Source organism: Podarcis gaigeae, assembly GCF_964106915.1.
Source record: "Podarcis gaigeae genome assembly, chromosome: 4".
Classification (NCBI taxonomy): domain Eukaryota; kingdom Metazoa; phylum Chordata; class Lepidosauria; order Squamata; family Lacertidae; genus Podarcis; species Podarcis gaigeae.
This window is the reverse complement of record NC_139677.1, coordinates 29,451,008-29,467,749: the sequence shown is the minus strand read 5'-3', so window position 1 is coordinate 29,467,749 and position 16,742 is coordinate 29,451,008. Positions and strand designations below refer to the sequence as shown.

The 16,742-nt window shown below is 41.8% G+C and overlaps 2 protein-coding genes across 5 annotated transcripts in view; one reads left to right on the top strand and one right to left on the bottom strand.

The window, feature by feature from the left end:
* Positions 1-613, top strand: part of GAS6 (growth arrest specific 6) — a 47,728-nt gene extending 47,115 nt beyond the window's left edge. For both annotated transcript variants that reach the window (XM_083735530.1, XM_083735531.1), the window contains one exon: positions 6-613. In XM_083735530.1, coding sequence (XP_083591656.1) covers positions 6-157 — 152 coding nt within the window. In that variant the 3' untranslated portion in view covers positions 158-613. The remainder of the gene's footprint in view (positions 1-5) is intronic.
* Positions 614-2,290: 1,677 nt separating this feature from the next.
* TMEM255B (transmembrane protein 255B) overlaps positions 2,291-16,742 on the bottom strand; it is a 59,155-nt gene continuing 44,703 nt past the window's right edge. For all 3 annotated transcript variants that reach the window (XM_083735661.1, XM_083735660.1, XM_083735662.1), the window contains 5 exons: positions 10,619-10,699; positions 9,720-9,805; positions 8,217-8,376; positions 4,652-4,795; positions 2,291-3,511 (listed from right to left, as the gene is read on the bottom strand). In XM_083735661.1, the coding sequence (XP_083591787.1) occupies positions 3,347-3,511; positions 4,652-4,795; positions 8,217-8,376; positions 9,720-9,805; positions 10,619-10,699 (636 nt within the window). In that variant the 3' untranslated portion in view covers positions 2,291-3,346. The remainder of the gene's footprint in view (positions 3,512-4,651; positions 4,796-8,216; positions 8,377-9,719; positions 9,806-10,618; positions 10,700-16,742) is intronic.

Here is a 16,742-nt window from a genome sequence, read left to right as displayed (position 1 = left end):
TACAGATGTTCCTGTCACTTCAACTCCAGTCACCGCTTTCTACCGTGGCTGCATGACAGTGAAAGTTAACAAGCAAGCTGTGGATCTAGATGAAGCTGTCTACAAGTCCAATGACATCACATCTCATTCTTGTCCTCCAATAGAGACTGGTCAATAGATGCCACTGCAACACACACAAACGTTTTATATTCAGAAAAGTCCCATTTCAATGCTTTCCTTTATATATATAAATATATAAATATAAATATAAATAAGATATAAATTATTCAGACTTCCAGCACTGCGTGTATAGTTCTCTTGAACACTGAAGTTATTTAGGAGCTACTGAAACTCGTGTGTCAGATTAATTATTGAAATATTTCTCCGCTTGGGAGGGTTTCAAAGATGTAATATATTTGTAAATAGTTGATAAAACTGATATTAATAACCCAAAGCTGCAAATTATTGCCGAAGGTGAGTTGTTAAGAGGCAGGTCATACCTGCCATGTGGCAACTGGTAATATATTCTGAGTGGACTGGAAGATTAAAAAATAGTTCTGTATTTTTTTATTACCAAATGCTGCTTACTGACTTAATGAAATATGAAAGAATAAAATATAAGAACTTTTTTTTGGACTTTGCTGAAGCAATGATGGTCTGTGTTCTAGTTGGAATTTTACTTTATTCATGTTGATTTGGATCAATATTAGGGTTTTATATCAAAGCTTGGTTACTTTGTTGGCTGATGATGTTCAGCAACTAGGTTGTGTCTTTTTCTAATGAATCTAGGCAGAAAAACTTGTCTGAGGCTTTTTTAAAAAGCAAAGAGTGATAGCAGTTATTGGGGGAAGATGGACTTTTAAGAACACATGAGCAATGGAGCTGTTGGCATTTAAACCAGAAGCAAGTGCTATCAATCATGGCAGAATAGATCACTACAAACTGGAACTGCCTCTATATGTTGCAGGAGTGGTGGTTGTTGTTTTGTTGTTGTTTGTGTGGGGTGGGAATGCTTTGCTCTCTTGCATTAAGTCCTTTGGGTGGTGCTAGTCTGTTATGAAATAGTTTGCTTCACTTTATGTATTCTCTAGCACATCCATACGCACAATGTTTGGTATGTTATACTCTCCCCAGTGGAAATGACAAGGCTTTTATTCCCATTTAGGAGTATTGGAGACAGATGGTTTGCATTTTCAGCATGGGTGCAGAAATAGCAGTGGGATAGAGCACTTTATCCCTCCCCCACCTTCTCACTACATGCAAAACTTCTACATATATGGAGCATGGAGAGTAAAGACTTCTACTTATCTCCACTGCCTGCCCTCTCTCCTCTAGCTGTTATGGTCTATCACACAAACTCTCTTCTGTAGTGAGGTAAGTATGGAACAGGGGTACAGGGTCCCTATGCACCATGACACTGGGGGGTGGCCGCTGTGCCCTAGGCAGCAAAATATATTGGGCTGGCCCTGGCCCTTATTCCCCTTTTAATGCGCACCCCACTTGCTTCCAATTTGCTCATAGTTAGGGATAGGTAAGAAATTCAGTTTGGTTTGTGTTTTAATGTGAGCATATCTAATTAATACTTCCCAAAATTAGCAATTCTTTGAATTTTATGTTACAGCTCTCCAACCAAAAAAAAGTGTGCATTTCCTTTCTTTACATCGAATTCTGAATTTTTCATTAAAAAATCTCATTTATTATATTTGCCTGTTCTATTCCATCAACCGTATGGAACCTGTGGCTGTCCAGATATATGTTGCCTGTGGTTGATGGGAGTTGGAGTCCCATGTCATCTCCAGGGGCACAGGTTCCACATCCCTGGTATAAACAGCCTCCATGTGCTACTTGCTTTCTAGTCCTCTTTCCTCCTCTCTGTTCCCAAGTTTTCTTCATCATTATCCTCCACCCACCCCGCTGTCTCATTCTACATAATGTGAAAAACTCTAAGCTAGAAATGGGTAGCCTGTGGACTCCATCCTGAAACCAAAGCCACTCCCTGTCTCATTCCAAACCTCTGCCAAAGGTTGCTTCCCTGTAAATAGCAACAGAAGCTTTTACTACAGCCCCCCTTTTGTTATGTGCCAACATTAAATACTGCATCGCTTGTTGAATCTGTAGCATATGGAAAAGATAACTTTATTTTTAGTAGTAGTAACTACTGCACAGTACAACTGTTGAGACAAGAGAATAAATCCAAATATTTTAAAATACTTTGCTCCTTCAGTATATTTTAACCCTTTGGAAAAACAGTTCATATTAAATTATGATATTTAATCTCATCTATAACATGCATAGACTAAAAGTACAAATATATTACACACAATATATTTTATTGTAAAATAACCGTCACAATCTTTTGGAAGACCTATCCACCCAAAAGAAAACATTAATGCTATGAAAGAAAGATAAAAGTATCTTTCCCTTTTAGATTCTAAACTGGAAGTAAAACCAACTATTATGAATAAGGAAATAAAACTAAGAAGCCAGAGTTTTGCAGCTTTGTGAAGTGATTTACATACAAAGTGGCTTTGCTGCTGCACATGCAGCTCAGATGTGTATCTGCATAGCTATTCTCTCTGGGTAGAGATGGACATCCCCTTGCAATATAAAGGCTGTTTATTTGCATCTAGTATCTTGGGCCACCAAGCACACAACACCTGCATTCAGACATAACCATAAACTGTTACAGGAACAAATCTAAGTAAGCTTCTAGTTCATGTGTCCCCATATAATCAGTATGACTGTGAGAAGGATATCAAAAACTTGCTTCTGTGTTTGACAAATCATAGTAGTGTTACGTGCAATTGCAAACAAACCGTGGTTAGTCTTAACTGTGGCTTTTGGGGGGCTTTTTTCAGTAAGCCATGATTAAGATTAACCATACTTTAGGGTTCAGACAACACTAAATCATGTTAACTGGAAATGGAAACAAAAGCATAAACTTCTCATTGCAGCTGCATTGGAAGAGGATGAGGAGTGTCACGAACCCAAGGCTCACCTAATTCATTTCCATTACGATAAACCAGATTTATCATTAATACTGTATCCAAATGCAGGCTGTGTGTGGCTACCTAGATCTTAGCTCTGTTTTAAAAATAATAGTTGCTTTGGAGGTGCAGGGGGATGCATGTTAGTTTAAAAGGCAGTTTGGAAAGGACTGCATGCAATATTTGACTGATCGATCAACTGTCTGTGATGCCTGCCTGGTTTTGCAATCATTATCTTCTTAACATGTTATTTGGATTTAAAGCTGATAAATAACATGCCACACAATATGACACTCCTGAAAGACCACTAGCTAGTTAGCACACATTTCTGCCAAGGCTTTTGTTTTTAAACCTGCTACCTGTTGATATTGGTGTCTTGGCTATGGTACGTACGGTGGAGGCTTTTCACCTGACAGGAAATATGGTGTATATAATGGAGGAGCATTGGGAGGCAAGCCATAGTTAGAGCTGGACTGAGATGGCGGCTGAGTGTCGTCGGATAAAGAAATATCAGTAGATGATGCTGTTGGGAAATTGTTGGTAGGCTGTAGCAAAACAAAAGGTTTTCGGTGATTAGCTGCTAACCGGATTTCAAAAGAGCATTAGGCATATACATAAACATATGTAAAAAAACAACAACCTAAAAACTCATCACTTATGCATAATTGTGGTAATATACCGTATTTTTCCATGTAGAAGACTAGGTTTTTTTACTTTAAAATTATGTGGAAAACTGTGGGTCATCTTATACACGGTGCAATCTCCCCCCTATTTTCTTAAATTGGAGTCCCTAAAAATAGGGGACATCTTATACATGGGGACGTCTTATACACAGAAAAATACGGAATACACCAGGGGTAGGCAACCTAAGGCCCGTGGGCCGGATGCAGCCCAATCGCCTTCTCAATCCGGCCCATGGACAGCCTGGGAATCAGTGTGTTTTTACATGAGCAGAATGTGTGCTTTTATTTAAATTGCATCTCTGGGTTATTTGTGGGGCATGGGAATTCGTTAATCCCCCCCAAAATATATATATATATAGTCTGGCCCACCACATGGTCTGAGGGACAGTGGACCAGCCCACAGCTGAAAAAGGTTGCTGACCCCTGGTATACGCAGAGAGACAATGGGATAGCCCAATTAGTAGATTCCTGCATTGCAGGGGGATGGACTCTATGACCTCTGTGGTCCCTTTCAACACTATGATTCTATGGCCTAATTCACCACTGAATACGAGGGGAAATTGTGGCCCTCCAACATTGAGCTCCAGTTCCCATCACCCTCAATCAGCATGGTTGAGTGGTCAGGGTTGATGGGAGTTGTGCTCAGCAATTTAGAGGGCCACAGGTTCCCTATCACTGCTGTGTACACCCAGCCACACACAAATTGTCGGCTCGTATGTCATTCCTGCAGCTCTGGCTTGTCTTTCCAATTTTGATTCTGTGTTCTCAGCAGAGCACCTGCGACACTGGCCATATAACATATTAAATTGTAGTAGAAACAAACAATATAACACTTGATTTGTGAAGAATTATTTTAAAAGTGCTGAAAACTACTTTCAGTGCTCGTCTGATACATATCACCACCACCCCCACACAAACATCCGCCACGAACACAGTCTAGCAGCGCCATAACGGTGCATTTGATTTACAGTTAAAGGAAATGGAACTCTTCCTCTACTATACCTGAAGGGGTAAATGGTAGGAAGCATAATGAGGAACAGTTGCTGCAGAAGGGCAAAAACCAGCATACGTCAGAATCTGCTGAGCTGGATTGTAAAGAATCTGTGGTGGAGGGCCAGAGCTGAAGGCAATTTGTGAGAGAGGCACCTGTGGAAGACAGCTAGATCAGTTCATTTTGCTTATGCCCCATGTTTAAGTTTTATATTCATCAACTACTACTTCCATATCCATTGAATGACACCTTCATAAACAGCATGATATAAGTTGAGGCAAAATGCTATCCCACACCTGCAGATTGGGGAACAGAAGACTTTTTTACAAGATAAAACTCCCATCTCTTCCTTTTACCTTGTTGTTGTCGTTTAATCGTGTCCAACACTTCGTGACCCCATGGACTAGAGCACACCAGGCACTCCTGTCCTCCACCACCTCCCACACCTTTTACCTTAGAAAAATGTCAAAACACTTTGGTGCCAAACCTGCTTCTATTTGTTCCTTGCAAAACACTTTTAAGGAAGGGAGCTGAGTCGGGCACATCCCTGCTTGACGCCCTAGAATGCATTGTGTCCCCTGCCCAACTTTCAACATAGACCAGAATGTGTGTATTAGGAATAGCTTTCCACTTTTACACATTTCAAGGAGCACGCAGCTGCCAGTGTAAGGAAAATGTCTTTCCCTGAAGGACTACAAATAGTTATAAAAATGTCGCTGTGGAAGTCCAAATGCACCTGTGGAACAAATGCACCAAGCTCCTCTTTTTAAAAGGTTGGTTGGGGGAAATTATTTCACTGAGTATTCTCTCTATTTTGTCTGACTGCTGCGACTACCCAACAAAAGCAACCCGGTAACAGAATACAGTGCAAATGGTAACACACCAAATTCAACATTTTTTCAGAGACCACACACTAGTCAAGAGTGCTTGAGATGGGAAGGAAGCATAGTGGGGCTTCCTGTAAATAGTTCTTCTTTTCAAATGTGCATTGAGTGTTATGATTCCTCCACAGTAAGACCCCAGGCCAGCGTAAGGGCCACCCCTTCTCCAGCCTCTCAATGTCAAATTTTCAAAAAACATGCAGCATTTTTTTACTCATGTGCACAGTTTTTAACTATCATGCCAAGCTACCTCCTCATAAATTCAAGAGCTATTTTTAAGAGCTTTAGGGGACGATGACATTTAGAAGAACAATTCCGTTTCCCCTCACTTATTCTTACTTCCCTGCATTCTTCTTGGATGCCTGCCCCTGCTCTATTTAATGTTTTCTCCCCGTCCAGTGCTGACCCTTGACACTGCTCAAGGAAGGAGAGGGGAAGTGACTCAAATCTATTAGCAGTTTACTTCACACAAACAAACATGGAAATCCAGAAGCAAAGTAGATACCAGGAATTTAGCCTGGAGGGCACCAAGAAACCATTTATCCGTACTTTTCACTCGCTAGTGTAATACAACTGACACAATTTATTTCCATTTGCTTTGGGACCTGAATGCTAACCTCAACGAAATCTCTAACAATACTTTGAACAAGCTGTAATGAACTGGCATGCAAACTTCAAATTAAAAAATGGTTATGATTCTCTTTGTGGCCTGAGGAGCAGGAAGGCACCATGACAAAATATGCATTGTGGGAAACTGCAATTGCTCCCTATTAACAATTTAAGTAGGATTTGGAAATAGCACTGTTTGGACCTTGCGCCAGTCGTCTCCAAATAGCTGGATTGTATTCATAAAAACCAAATCCAGGAATAAGGATTTGAAACTCTGAAAAGATTTACTGGTTCAAATTGCCTTTCTTTCGCCTGTCTATGTGACATTACAAGATGGCAAATGCTAGCTCAACGTGAAACTTTACACTACATGATATTTGGTGCATACACAGGTCCTCCAAATTCAGTGTGACTTTCAAAGGTGCTGGCATATTCAGGCATCATCCTTGGCTAAGAGATGCATGGAAATCCAACATGAGCACAACAAGCAGAGAACTAAGGAAGTTCTATTTATCCTGCATGTGGTTTCCATCCTAAAGATTACTGTTCCAACCAATATTTTCAGGCATCTAGGTCACAAAAGAACATGTATGCCTTAAACGAATAATTTATAAAGCGTCTGCCTATCTTTTGAGGAATCAAGAGCATCTCGGAGAGTAATGTATCAATCAGCTGCATGAAATGCAGATACGCAGCTTGGGGGAGACTAAACCAAGACAAACTTTCGCCATTAAAATCAGTACAAAAAAATGGCAAAGTGCAAAAAATCCTGCACAAAATTAGGTTGCTTAAATCCATGGGATTTCAAGGCCTCAGTGCACAGAGCAGCTCTGGGCGTTCGGTATCAGTGGGCTGCTGAACATGTATGTACCCAAATCCCAACTTGAACCCATCATCTGTGGTGTAAATGCCGGCATAGACAGATTTTGGGCAATGAAATCAGCCATTTGAGGGGGGAGGGGTGGGAAGACTGGGTCCGGCAGTCCAAAAATAATTATGGCCAACCCCCCCCCTACTGCTGCAGCACTCATGAAACCATAACGATAAAAGCAATCTTTACCAAGCTGGTGTCCTGCAGACATTTCTTGCTACAACTCTTGGCTTAGTCCTAAACATCTGGGGGGCATCAGGTTGAAGAAGGCTGCTTTAAGACTTAGGAACTGTATGTGCAGTTCCTCATGCAGCTAGAAATCTGCTTGTGCAGGGCACCTTTGATGTGTCAAGGTGACGATATGCTAGCCTTCAGGTGTTCTAACAACATGGGAGCAGAGCTGTACAAAATATCACGACCCCTGATGCTACATGTGTCAAGAAGTCCCTGCCTCACCCCATGGTGTCTGCATGTACAGTGCAAACATCTATAGGGGTGGGGGCTTCACACATACAGCTGCACAGGCAAAGACTTCCAGACATCCTGGAATCTCTGGTTAAACCTAGCACTCTACACCTAGCACCTCCAAACATTATTTTTCTTACTTGCCCTTTCTAGTTCTAGGCTAGGCTGCAACAACATCAAAATACAAGATGTCAGGGACTGTCTGGACACTGAGGGGTGGTGGCTGAATTTTGATGAGTGGGCACTGGGAGAAGGGATCTGTGATCTGGAAGAGACATTAACAGCCAGGAGACAAGAGGCAGAAGCAGGAGAAGCTGTAGAATTGGAGAGTGGAGAACATGTGCAAGAGAAAGGAGAGAGAGGTCAGGCTGGTGTAAAGTCAAGGGCTTCCACATCTTCTCCTGCTGTCCCCACCTCTCCTGCTCTACTGCCTCCCACAGGACCAGGGGAGGACTGAACAGGGAGGAGCAGAAACAGGTTACATGCAGGCATAGTCTTTCTCTTGCTCATCCACAGCTCGGGTCTCTCTGCTACTCCTAGGTGTGCACCCGATAAGGCAGTTACAGCAACAGCCGAGGCACATTGGTCTGGGGGACATGCCTTTTCCTAACTTGTAAATGTATTTTTGACAATAAAAGAGTTAGTCCCCTCCCTCCAGACATTCCTTGTGCAATAGCCCCAACCACATGTTCTGCATGGAAGGCCGAGGCCCCCATCGGTATAAAATGCCTCTAGCATTTTGAGACTTACCACATCTTTAAATGCCCCAAGTATGGCTGCTGTGACTATGCCAAGAAACAACCCGATGATGTTCAAGACAGTGGAGGACCAGAGCAACCGGTACAAGTGGACCACATCCTGACAGCTGCTCACACCAAGGAACTCGTAATAGCTGGTAGAGTGTTCTGAGCTGGTGAGAAGGGGGAAGGAAGAACATCACATCAGCAGCAATTTACAAAAAGAAAACCCAGAGCACATCTCTGTGGACATTGCACACAGGTGTCCCAGAATGCACCTACTTTTCCCTCTGTCCTCTCATTCAAACAATGAAAACCTGATGGCATTTCTGATATTCAAAATATAGCATATTGCCAGACATTATGATGGAAGGAATTTTCCAATGTGTACTACTTCTGGAGGGTAGCTAGATATTTTCTTTTTATGGCTGTGGTTAGGTATAGGGTAGAGTAGAAATTTGAAAACAAAAAAAAATGAAAAAAAAAAAACTCTGAAAGCCATCCTAATGTTTGCATCTGAGCAGGAAGTGGCCCAAGCAAAGAGAGTAAGCTAAGTAGATTCTGGATAGAAAGCATACAAAGAAATTAAAGCCACTGCTTGGGGCAGGCAGAATAAATGAATCTGTTATTATAATAATAATAATAATAATAATAATAATAATAATAATAATAATAATATATTTATACCGCACCCATCTGGATGAGTTTCCCCAGCCATTCTGGGCGGCTCCCAATCGAGTGTTAAAAACAATACAGCATTAAATATTAAAAACTTCCCTAAAGAGGGCTGCCTTCAGGTGTCTTTTTAAAATAGGATAGCTGCTTATTTCCTTGACATCTGATAGGAGGGTGTTCCACAGGGTGGGTGCCACTACTGAGAAGGCCCTCTGTCTATTAGTGACAAAATCTACAAGCTACTTTCCAACTGTGCTCCCCTTCTGCCCACTCCACTTTGGTCTCTCGCAAAAACATGACATTTTCTTCCACAAGTGCTAACATGCATATTAGTAAAGGAGGCTGTTTTGGGTCAAGGAAATAAACAACTATCTTGACTTTTAGAAGAAATCTAAAGTCAGCCTTGCATAGGGAAGTTTTAAATGTTTGAAGTCTTACTGTGTTTTAATTTGTTGGAAGTCACCCAGAGTGGTTGGAGTAACCCAGTCGGATGAGTGGAATAATAATGATCACAGGGGGGAAACCTAGTCATTGCCCATTCCCCACTGAACTTGTGTTTAATAGCAGATCATCAGAACTGGAGTAAAAGGCCTGGCTGATGTATTCTACTGCGTCATTCATTCTGAGTGGGTTTGTATTAGAGAGCCAGGTAATGCTACTGAGAAGCATGGTTTCTCCCCAGATTTTATGACTAACATTATAAATACATGCCTATCTGAAAAAGCAAATGAATAGGCTCCTCCTATAATAGTGACTTTTGCAGGAAGATACATGTCTGCTTTATAAGACTACAGATTGCAGCATCCATTGGGTTACAAACCTGCTGTCCACAGCTACTTACTTTTCACAATTGTACAAATCGCAGCAGTAGCATGTGTTACTCTTCACTTTCAGCTGACACTTGCTGTTTAAGGTGTAACATGTCACCTGAAGAAAGAGGAGGTAGCAAATCTTCATTTGGGAGACTTGAAGTTCTGTCCCCTAAGTTTACACCACGCACTGCGGTCAGAAATTAGAAGTGTGCTTTGCCCTGATCTATCAAGGAGCTGTTTTGGAAACAAATCCCCATGAGCAAAATGGCTGCTCAAATCCCCTTCCACTTTGTTAGGTATCCTTGTTCTGTTTTATTTTACAGAATTCATCTTTCCTTGGGGCCGGTTTTGTTTCTGTTCCTTGTCCTGCTTGCAAAACAATAGATGGGCCTTTTGTTCAGAACTTGCCAGTATATATACGCTCAGCATAAAACATAGAGTAACACAGACCAAAAACAATATGTATTCAGTGTAAGGTTTTAGTCAAAAGTCCATTTGCCCACAACTGCTCCTGTACTTGGCTGCAGAACCGCAACCCAAAATAAATCTGAATGCAAAATGCAGACATTGTTGGACCGTGTCAGACTATTACACTGTGGAGTTGTAGTTTGGGGCCAGTATAAACCTATTAACTTGAACTTGGGTATATATGACAATATGCCACTCAGTAAAAAAGAGTAAGAAGAAAAAAAAAGAGTTATGTCTAAGGAATGCATTCCAAGGGACCATTAAGCAACAAGAATGGAATGAGAATAGCTTTGATTCCAAAGAAAATATTCTTGTTACAAATATGATAGTGTGTTTTAAGTCTGGAAAATAAATTCACAGTGGCTGAGTGCTTTGACTGCAAAACATTTATACTCCTAGTCATCTTGGAAGTGGCTTTCCCCATTCATAAAGCTACAAAAACTACACTATAATAGCTTACCTCAGTCTGGTAAACATCATATAAGAATCCAACTCCACTTGAATAATACTGGCACCGTTTATTATATAAAGGCCTGGGTTCCTGCAAAAAAAGATAAAAAAGATAAGGCTTTGAGATACATTATTGCAATTATCTCCCAGACAAACTGCATCAATTTTGTAAAGTTGTTAAGACCATTTAGGTAATTAGATAGCCAAGGAACACTTTGCCACGTGTTTCCTTTCTAACACACAATTGTTGGCTTGGAAGCAAGACATAAGTGGTTATGTTCAGCAAGGAGGGTAATGTGTGTTGGGAAAATATAATCATCCTTACTGATGCATATTCAAGGCTTGATTCTACCCTGGTGGCAATTCATACACTGCAATTTTGAAGGTTTAAGTTATAGAAATAAACATTTAGATAGGATCTCCTAAAATAATTCCCAATATCAAGAGCAGTTGGGCAGTAACGAAAACTAGTTCCCGTTAGGATCATCCTACTCTCCTGTAGGACCCTGCCCGACTGGCATGTTCTCTCCCTCCTGGTCGTTCGGGAGCTTCAAAAGCTTTCTTCAGCCCAAACATCACAGCGACTGATACCAAGAGGCATCAGCACACTTACGATCCTGCAGAGTATTGGCAGTTCGCGTAACAAAACTCAGCAGCACAGCATTTTGGCTAATCTACTTTATTTACATATAATAACACTCAGAGCGTTCTGCTTTAGCTCCTTCCTCTTTCTTACCAGACAGCAAAGAGAGAAAGAAACAAAGGACAATAGTCCCACAGTAACACAGTAACATCAAAACATCCTGTCTCCATCACTTCCCACACTGTGGAAAGAAAACATACACCGTCATGTGATAGACAACAATCTCATGACTGCAAACACGGAGCAAGAATTCTAACGGTTCCTACTTGTCATCCTCCAAACCATAGTCAAGAATATAGGGAATAAACTCTGTGCTTGAGCATTCCCTCCTCTTTTCTCCAGTTACATGCTTAACGAATTCTTTGTTTGATCAAAGTTCTTGTGCATTCAGGAGCAATGCAGGATCCAAGCACAGACTCAAGACTGCAAGCCTGAGGTTGTGCACACCCTGCATGGCAACGTGCATTCAGTGATGGAGGCAGGCACCTTTTGAGTGTGCTGTGCACACACCATCCCCATGTCATCTTTGACCCACGCTAACTGTCAGTCTAAAGGAGCAGTTATAATCCATTTTGTGCCAGGAATGCATGTTTGACTTGTCTATGAATGAAATAGGCAAACAGGAAGCAGTACAGTAACTTAGCTGCTTCTTTATACTGATACATATCATTTGTGATTCGAGGACCCGATCCCTGCTTGGGGGAATGAAGACATGTGGACACAGTATATTAGGTTGGTGGGCAAGAAAAGGCCACAACTTTATTGATTACAGCATGTGAGAAGATATTGGCTTAGGCATTGGACCACAGAAGATTTGACTCCACCCACTCAAAGAGGGGTGAGTCTGAAGAGGGGGTTAACCACCAGTAGGGGGAGCCTGTTGATGCAAATACAACTATAAGCTCTCCCCTGATGTCACCGGGGGTCGTGCCATGGCCCCCCCGCCACACAGGGTATCGGACAGGATCCACGACCACCGGATTCCTTTAATGGAATACTCATAAGTGAAGGGGTAGGCGATGGCCACACCTTGCCCTTCCATACACCAACAACACATTCCAATGCCTAACTGCCAAATACCAAGAAAGTTGTGACGATTGCTACGAGGTAGGCGGAAAAAACCAAGAGGCCGGTGCCAATTTGCCACTTGGAAAAAAATATGGGTCCATAGGAAGGTCGAGCAAGAAGCCCTAAAGGGAGTGGTGGGTGGGTGTCTCGTGGAAAATCTGAAGTGCAATGGCGGGGAGAGCTGGCGCGGCCGCATTTGAGCGGCTAAACCACGCCCCCTGTGGTGGCACCCAATTGGGTGCCCAACTGGGAAGCGTGGCGCACCAGCAATGATGAGAGGGCAGGGGGCAAAATGCCCCCTGCATGATGCGGGAATCGTCTCCCGCTCACAATTCCTCCCCTCCAGAAGGAGGAGAGGCTTTATATATCAAGATACAACATACTAGTTTCCAGCACCTTTCAAAAGACTGTTTTTTTAAAAAAAGATTTGTAGAAACACTAATTGAGGAGAGAGGAATAGAAAACACAATTGCACACTAGTTTAAAACATACCCACCTGTGGGTACAGACAACGCAGAGAGTAGCTGCTGCTTTAGATGGAAGGTGTGTACAACCGCAAACATCTATGTACAAAATAACACTGGGGGGAAATGATCCCTGTGCATTTCAGAGTCTATGTGTGAACCCAGCATGAGTCTTCAGGAAAAATAGGATATCTCAAACCAGTTTTTCAATTACAGTCAAATCAACTTTGTTCCCCACCAAGCACTCTATCTTGTCTTGTTACACACACAAACCATGCAGAATTTGGTTACTGTGCCACAAACCATGCTTAAAGGTCGTTGCTTTTGGTGGTTAGCTTAAATTCAAGCTTAACTCTGTGAATCAAACTTGCAGAGATTCCAAACTAGATTACTTTTTTTAAAAAATCAGTGTGGGAAGCTTTGCTTGGCCATCAATGATCTCAAAATACAATGCACAAATTATTATGGACTAGACTAGACTAATTGGAGCTTTCTAACAAACCCCTTCCCCCAGATAAGGAATCAAAATGTGGCGAAACCTGATTTTACTTTAAGTAGCTCATAAATCACATGGAATCACACCCCTTACCCTGAGTAATACATACAGTGCATATCTATAGGCATTATAATTGCTTAACAGCAGCAAGGTGAAATGGACCAAATCTAATGGAAAAGTGAAATGGACCAAATCTAAAAGCTAGGAAAATACTGCTACTGAACTGTCTATAAAGAACTCACTGGACAGCTTTATTTGCTAACTGCTGTCCAACACATGCTACGTCCACAAATCATTTATTTCAGCGTGTGTGTAAGCAGAATATCTCTTATACTGTATCATCAAAACTCACATAGACACCCACAGTAATGGCCACAAGCCTTCCACAACCTGCAGAATAGTGCAAGAGAATCTCGCTTCATGTCATTGCCCTACAATGATAAATGTCCAAGACCTCTGTGCTGGAAGAGTTTTCAAGAGCCCCCAGTATTCATTTGTGTATAGATTTAGGTCAAAATCCTGATTGCTGAGTTATATACAAGGGTCTCTGATCCTCTGACATAGATCCATAATAACAACTGGGATTCACCACTAGAACATGTAGTGATGGTTGGCCGTCTGAACAGCTCTAAAAGGGGATTTGACAAATTCATGGCGGATATGGCCTTCAGAGACTACTAGTCATGTTCAGCAACCCCTGAACATCAGTTCAGAATGATAGACTCCTACTGCACTCACATTCTGCTTGGTAGCTTCCCATGGGCATCTAGTTGGCAACTGTGAGAACGGAATGCTGAATTACATTTTTAAAATAAAAGTTTCCAATATTAGGAAGAGCGTGTGCGCCCTCTAGAGGCAGGTAGATATATCTATACAACTCATAGAAAGTGTGAAATCAGAAAGCAGATCTTTTAAAGCTTACACTAGCTTTCCAAAGCAAGGACACACATTGCATAATCCGTCAGACTTTCATCTGATTGCACATGGAATCTAACAAAAGGCTCCCTACCCCTAGCTTAAATGTTTTCATTCACTGCCCATGTTTGAGACTGAGTGAGCTAGAAATCCAAAACCAACTGACAATTCAACTGCCCTGAGAATATGATTGAAAGCCATCCATCTGCCTCAAACAATGGAGTGTGCTTCTGTGGGTGATGCCAAACTGCTGTGTTAGCAGCACCAAAGTGACCTCTTTGGGGCACAAGCCTGGGAGGTGTGTATGGAGGTCCTGGGATGCCCAGAGAACAAGACCATCGGCTTCACTCATGTGGTCCAAAGGAAAGCAGAGCAATACATTTGGCACCAGCTGGGCTGCAGGAGTTGCCAGAAGGAGCATACAAGACACCATCCAACCACCTTAGGGACTCCACTCTGGATTTGTAAAGTACAGGGTTTACTCCTTAGTCTTTTCTTCTCCTTAAGATATCCCACAAGGCAGCAGAAGTTTAGGATCAAAGCTTCCTTTTCCCAGACGGGCTACCTTCCCAGGTTGATGAGTCCCATCTGCCTCTCACTTCCGTCTACAGCGCACACAGAAACTGGCTCCTTGACCGTTGGACCCACTATGCTAAATCTGCTGGAGCCTGCCTTTGCATGCTGGGTGAAGTCCCTAACTCACCAAGCGTTTGAGACCAATCAGCTACCCTCACCCAGTTTTGCCAGTCACTTGAAGCCATTTATCGGGGTGTGGCTGTTATTGCATGCTGACAGCTTCTGACAGGTGAGAGCTGGGTGGGGACCAAAGGTGGACAAACGACCCCAGAAGGAGCACAATGTGTCCCCCATCACAGGTACTACTGCTCCTCTAACACCCCAAGGGCACTAATGTATATTTTTAAAAACAGAACAAAATAATTTGATATTTTAAAAGCAAGACAAAGCAACTGGTACTTCTTACAAATATCTGAGAATCAACCTTGGTTCCAGCCCATAACTACCTGATAGTTCAGAGGTTGGCAGAATTTGTTCTCACGTGCAAAAAAATTATATCTCCTTTATTTAGATTTAAATGTGCTCACAGTGGATCTAAACTTATGAGACAATGCCACAAAACCTATAATGTATTTGGGATATACTTTGTATTGAGCTTGGGATTCTATATGCTGCCAGGCAGAGAATTCATCTTTCCTTTGCAGTATCTGCATTTTTCTATTTTTACTCTCTGCTGCTGACTATGAAATTAGTAGCTCCTGGCAGATACCCCTCTATATAGCGAAACTTCTAAACATATGTCTAAGTTACACTTCTTCAGCAGTTTTGAGATAAAATACTAAGGTCAGTAAGTTGAAGCTCTAAGCCAGGCAGATCACTGTGATTACTGCAAAAATCAGGAGAGGTAAGTGATCAGATTTATTTATAAGAATTATGAATGCTTCCATGTTCTCCGTAGCTTTTCTTGGGCCAAGCACTTTTTCTCTGTTTATCTGCTATACATTTGTTGTCATGGCACTGCATAAAAAAAATCTACATTTGTAACATCACTACAAATAGCGTTAAAATAAAGCACCTTGCTGTAAAGTCCTTGTGAAGTAATTTCTGCCAACTCAACTTAGCTTGATTTTATGATGACATAGAACATATGTTCCTGGGTTGAAAAACACAGCACTGTTTTCAAGCCAGTTTTCAAACAAACAGTGATGCCATGGTGATATATTCTAACGCCACTCAGACTTGGATTTTTCCTACTTGCATATCCAAAAAATATATCAATCTCTTTCACCCCTTGTAAAAAGGGATGCTACTATTTTTCTGATGCAAAATAAACAATTGTCAAATTCACAGAAAAGCACATAGTGCGCAAACAATACATGTGTCACTCACAATATTAAAATGCAAGAGTAATAAGGTAAAAGGTAAAGGTACCCCTGCCCGTACGGGCCAGTCTTGACAGACTCTGGGGTTGTGCGCCCATCTCACAAAGTGTTTAGACACCTCAGCAACCAATCTTGTGCTTCTGTATGGAAAGTTCTAATGTGTCTCCCTAGACAAAAAGAGCCTTAAACAGGACTCTTAATATATACCATATTTTTCGCTCTATAAGATGCACCAGACCACAAGACGCACCTAGTTTTTGGAGGAGGAAAACAAGAAAAAAATATATTCTGAATCTCAGAAGCCAGAACAGCAAGAGGGATCGCTGCGCAGTGAAAGCAGCAATCCCTCTTGCTGCTCTGGCTTCTGGGATAGCTGTGCAGCCTACATTGGCTCCATAAGACGCAAACACATTTCCTCTTACTTTTTAGGAGGGGAAAAGTGAGTCTTATAGAGCAAAAAATACGGTAGCTTTAAGTCTTTGTGTCCTATGAGCAACTTCGTTTTCCAGTAAGTTGGAAGGTACAGCTTACAACTGCATCAACATGCTTATTGCCTGAGAAAAGTCCAGTTTTCCATCGTGTTATTGATGGCTTGTTGCTAATTGAAATGGTCCTGCTGGCAACCTGAGAAACTGTTTGCACTTAGGTCA